Source organism: Abramis brama (assembly GCF_963993115.1).
Source record: "Abramis brama genome assembly, chromosome: 1".
NCBI classification, from domain to species: domain Eukaryota; kingdom Metazoa; phylum Chordata; class Actinopteri; order Cypriniformes; family Leuciscidae; genus Abramis; species Abramis brama.
The window spans coordinates 49034216-49040069 of record NC_139963.1 but is presented as its reverse complement, the minus strand read 5'-3'; the positions used below and the strand labels follow the sequence as shown (position 1 = coordinate 49040069).

Here is a 5854-nt window from a genome sequence, read left to right as displayed (position 1 = left end):
AAACATTTTGTAGGGCATCAGTCCTGAAGACACACCTGACAGTTCATACGAAGGAGAAGCCACATTCATGTTCTGTGTGTGGAAAGAGTTTTTCACTGCTGACATATTTACATGTACATCAGAAAATTCATACTGGTGTGAGAGAGCACATGTGCTTTGAGTGTGAGAAGACTTTTATAACAGCAAACTGTTTAAAAAAACACCAGAGGATCCACACTGTAGAAAACCCTTACAAGTGTTCACACTGTGACAAGAGATTCAGTCAGTTATCAAATCTGAAATCACATCAGAGGATCCACAGCGGAGAAAAACCTTACAAGTGTTCACACTGTGACAAGAGATTCAGTCAGTCTGCCAATCTGAAAGCACATGAGAGGATCCACAGCGTAGAGAAGCCGCACACGTGTGATCAGTGTGGAAAGAGTTTTGCTTTCAAACACTACCTGGAGAAACACATGAAGATCCATGCAGTGGAGAAAACCACTTAGGCTGCGTTTACACTGCAAGTCTTAATGCACAGATCAGATGTTTTGACCATATCTCTTTTTTCTTTTTTTTTGTCCATGTTTTTACATTCACTATATTTGTAATTCACAAAATTTGCAATAAGGTTTCATTTGTTAACATTAGTTGAAATATTAACTCACAATGAACAATATATTTCTTACATAATTTTATCTTTGGTAAAGTTAGTTAATACAAATACAGTTTTGTTCATTGTTTAATACACAGTTTTTCATTTATCATCAGTATTTCAGGGAGTTTTACTGTCCTCTATAGCGGAAAACACAAACACACACTTCATTCATTCTTTTTATGACTCTTGATTCATTGTTCTTTTTTTTCTGACAGAAATATCAAAGTGAATAAAGTGTATTGAACAAACACTCTTATGATTGTAGCCATGTTTCCCTAAGCTTCTCTGTGTTTTTTTTTTTCAGTAGATGTGTTCAGCTTGAGCTCATGCGATTCATATGATAATGTCTTGTTTTACAGTGGTAAATTTGACACCCTTACCTTATTTTTTAGTATTCTCCGGTTAGTCGAATCTGACCTAAATTATAAGCACTTTAACATACTGTACATACAGTTGGACAGAAGATTTCTCTGTGGTCTGTTCTGGCTGAATGACTTAAAATAAATGCCCGGGAGGCAGACTTTGTTATAAAATATAAGTCAGTTTATTGATTATAAAGTCTTTGACAAATGCTTTTCATCTTTTAAGAACAACGTAGTGTCGTCAGCCCACTGTGTCGTCACTATCCCGATGACGTGGCCACTTGATCGAGTCTTCCCTTACTATGGCAAGCCAGCACGGGCCCTTGGGAAAGAAACCAAGGTTCTTTCCACATAACCAGGGCACGAAGACATCGTCGAGTAACGTTGGACGCTGCTGCCATGAGACCTAATATTCTCTGAAACTGTTTTACAGTGAGTGACTGGCCTAGCTTTGCTTGTTTCACCGCCGAGAGGATCGAAGTGATACGAGCAGTAGACAGACGTGCCTGCATCGTCCTCGAGTCCCAAACTACGCAGAGAAAAGTGGTCCTCTGTAATGGAGAAAGCACACTTTTCTGGGCGTTTAGCCTCAAACCCAATCTCTTGATGTGAGTGAGAACGACATCTCAATGCCGAACCGCTTGTTGTTCCGATTGAGCTAGAATCAAGCAATCGTCGATATAATTTAGAATGCGAATGCCCTGGAGTCGCAGCGGAACCAGATCTGTATCCATACATTTCGTAAATGTGCGGGGAGACAAAGCTAAGCCGAACGGAAGAACCCGATACTGGTATGCTTCGCCCCCGAAAGCAAACCTCAGGAACTTCCTGTGTTGTGGAAGGATGGAGACATGGAAGTAGGCGTCCTTTAGATCTATCGTGACAAACCAGTCCTCGGATCTGATTTGTGACACGATCTGCTTGAGAGTGAGCATCTTGAATTTGAGCCTCCCTACTGTGCGATTTAACAGGCGCAGATCTAAAATTGGACGCAACCCCCCATCCTTCTTCGGAACTATGAAGTATAGGCTGTAATAACCTGACTCCCTGCTGGGAGGAGGAACCCGTTCTATAGCCTCCTTTCGCAGCAGAGTCTCTACCTCTTGTTCCATTACCAGAGCCTTGAAATATATACTATGGAAGTCAATGAGACCAGAAACTGTCTGGTTACTGATATTCTTCTAAATATATTCCTTTCTGTTCAGCAGAAGAAAGAAATTCATACAGGTTTGAAACAACATGAGGGTGAGTATATGATGACAGAATTTTCATTTTAAAGTGGAGTATCCCTTTAAGCAATGGCCCTCAACGGTGGTTCAATGTCAACATTGTGACAACGCTGTAACAACCTTCACCACACAACGTAGTTATAGCAACCTTTTCGCCGTTGGTAAAACGTTGTTAGAAGGTTGGGTACGTTGTGCCAACGTTCTGTTTTTGCTGGGTGTCTATGGAGGGACAGAAATCTCTCAGATGTCATCAAAAAGATGTTAATTTGTGTTCCGAAGATGAATGAAAGTCTTAAGGTTATGATACACAGGGCAACTTTTGCTGGGAAATTTTGAGACACAGCAGGTCCCACAACTGATCTAAAAGATCCAGATAGAAATTTGTTGCACATTCTCAATGGGAAAGTGCCCAAGCAACAATCGCTCGGCAATATTGATCAAAAAAAGTTGCCACATGTATCATCACCTTTACGGGTTTGGAACAACATCAGGGTGAGAAATTAATGACAGCATTTTTGTGTGAACTATTCCTTTAAGCTTATGTATTACATAAAAATCTCTCTGTAATCACATTCACTCTCTGGTATCTTATAGATTTTCACTTTAAATTCTAGGAGGAGCTCAATACAGCACTGAAATCCTTACAAGAGAAACTTAAACACAATGACAACATTAATGGAGAGTTTGAGAAAACAGTTCAACACATCAAGGTGAGGATCGATTTGAATGACTTCTTCACATATAGAACAGCTGAACTGTTTGGTCTGATAAGGGCATGCTTATAAATGCTACTTAAATGTCCTAATTAAACTAAGGCCTAATCCTGGTTTAATCTAAACCCTAATCCTAGATAGATAGATAGATAGATAGATAGATAGATAGATAGATAGATAGATAGATAGATAGATAGATAGATAGATAGATAGATAGATAGATAGATAGGCCTGTTAATTTAAAACTGGGGGGTTTGCTGTGTAAGGTCTTTTCAAATGAAAATATGTTATGTTCTGTTAAAATAATGAATTGACATCTTAAAAGTTTTTTAAATATTTAGTTACTATACTTCCAATGTTTGTGATGTGATTTCAGTCTCAAGCTGAGCACACAGAGCGTCAGATTAAACAGCAGTTTGAGAAGCTTCATCAGTTTCTCAGAGATGAAGAAGAAGCTTCAATCACTGCACTGAGGGAGGAAGAGGAGCAGAAGAAGCAGATGATGAAGGAGAAGCTGGAGGAGATGAACACACACATCTCAGATCTTTCATACACAATCAAAGACATGGAGGATATGATGAAAGCCAATGACTTCTGCTTTCTGAAGGTCTGATTTCACATCATTGATTGATTGATTGATTGATTGAATTCTTGATGATAAATGGTGTGCTTGTTCTGCAGGAGTTTCCAGTCTCAATGAAAAGGTGAGTGATCTGCTGGTGTCTCTGGTCTCTCTGGTTCTGATCCAAAGCCACTGCAGTTCTGACTCCTGAATGTTCTTCCAGAGTCCAGATCTTACAGCCGGATCCACAGATGGCTTCTGGAGCTTTGATTCATGTGTCACGATACTTGGGCAACCTGCCGTTCAGAGTCTGGAAGAAGATGCAGGACATCGTCCAAAACAGTGAGTCTGCAAAAGATCTGTGCTGTTACACACACACTGGATATCATGCATGGGGTTTTCATGACACAAAAGCACTAGATTATTTGCAGGGGTTCCCAGACTTTTCCATGACAAGGCCCACCAAGTACCACTAGGTTCTGGCCAAGGCCCCCCTTCTGCAGGATGTGTTATTGAACCCATCGACAATACTTCGGCAAATGTAGAAATAAATAAATAAAACATCTAGGAGAACATCAGATTATGTGATGGTGTTTGATACCAGCCAATCAGAAAGATTACAGAGATGCAAGGATTACAATTTTCTAGGCCGATTCCGATTTGTCATTGAGTTTGACCTGCCGATACAGATTTCAGCCGATTCTGATTTCATTTTTTCTAACCACTTTACAGCACACACAAATATTTATTTTATATATATAAAAATAAGTTTATTTTATATATATATATATATATATATATATATATATATATATATATATATATATATATATATACATATATATATATAAATCGCGCTGCTCACGCGCCATTCGCGCTTGCGGTCTGAAACCGCCGTAATCACAAGGTTTCCTACATGTGCGTTCCGTGTGATGCACGTGTGATGCTGATTTTGCGCGATGTTAATCATGCGGCGCCTGAGTGCATTTGACCGGCATAAAATTGGCATATGTCAGACTGAAAATCACGTGAAAATCGGCCAATTCCGGTCACCAGCCGATCAATCAGTTCATCTCTAAAACAATAGTATTAAAAGTATAATGTTTAGGCTATGCAACAAATTATTATAATGCTATTTCATAACAATACTCATATTAACAAATATTTTTACATTTGATAACTTTCTGTAAAACTTAGTAATTTTTCTTCCTCACCAGCCCAACTCTCTTTATCAGAGAGATGAGCGATTTTCGTCTGAGTAACGTTAGCACAGCCCGTTTCTGCCATTTTCCCTGGAATCATAGACGTTGGTGGCACGGGCGCTACGGTCCTAAAGATGGTGGCCACAACAAAAAGGTGACGTCATTGATACCCATGTATAGAAACTCAAAATATTATGTAATCTGAACCACAATTATCTAAATTGATTTGACAAAAGATAAAAAGTTGTGATAACAATGACATTTTTTTTACAGTGAATGTATAATGGTATTTTTTTCCCTCATATTTGTTTTTACTTTTTTGTATTTATGTCTTCTGTATATATTTATTTATAAATTTGTTTATTTTCACACTTACCTCAAACAGCACTGTGACAAAGGTGAAGCTTTGAGGCCACAGTATGTGAGGGAAAGATTATAAAAACACACTCACTTGATCAGAAACTCCACCCTCTTACAACACAGGAAGAGACTGACTTGTTATTTCTGCTCTGTCATACTGACTCTAATGTCTTGACTAAAGCAATGAAGAATCAGCAATCGATGAAGAACTAAGAGGAAACACTTTCATGAAGGATTGTAAAGGTTTGTTTCTGAACAGATAACAGATCTTTGTGACTTGTGGTTTTTAATTTTTGAAACCTTAATTCAGAAAGTGAGAGTAAGGTTCAGATTGCTGGAGCTCAAACAGAGAAAATGGCTTCACTATCTGAAGATGATTTTTCTTGTCCCGTGTGTCATGAAATCTTCAAGGCTCCTGTTGTTTTATCATGTAGTCACAGTGTCTGTAAAGAGTGTCTTCAACAGTTCTGGAGAACCAAGGGAACTCAGGAGTGTCCTGTCTGCAGGAGATTGTCAAGACATGAGCCTTCAAATAATCTGGTGTTAAAGAACTTGTGTGAGTCGTTCCTGAAGGAGAGAAATGAGACGTTCATCAGGGTCTGAGGAGATCTGCAGTTTACACAATGAGAAACTCAAACTCTTCTGTCTGGAGGACAAACAGCCTGTGTGTGTCGTGTGTATCAATTCACAGAAACATGACAATCATAAATTCAGACCCATCGGTGAAGTGGTTTCATCATATAAGGTAAGACGGATTTTAATATGAGGATAAACACCTAGCAAACACAG

The 5854-nt window shown here is 38.8% G+C and overlaps 1 protein-coding gene across 1 annotated transcript; it reads left to right on the top strand.

Annotated features, from left to right (window-relative positions):
* Window positions 1–2745: 2745 nt before the first annotated feature.
* Window positions 2746–3979, top strand: LOC311081381 (E3 ubiquitin-protein ligase TRIM35-like; the record flags this gene model as incomplete). Its single annotated transcript, XM_084111923.1, has 4 exons — window positions 2746–2938; window positions 3318–3548; window positions 3623–3645; window positions 3727–3979. The coding sequence occupies exons 2-4, from the start codon at window positions 3441–3443 to the stop codon at window positions 3977–3979; spliced, it is 384 nt and encodes a 127-aa protein (XP_083968049.1). The 5' UTR covers window positions 2746–2938; window positions 3318–3440.
* Window positions 3980–5854: the final 1875 nt, after the last annotated feature.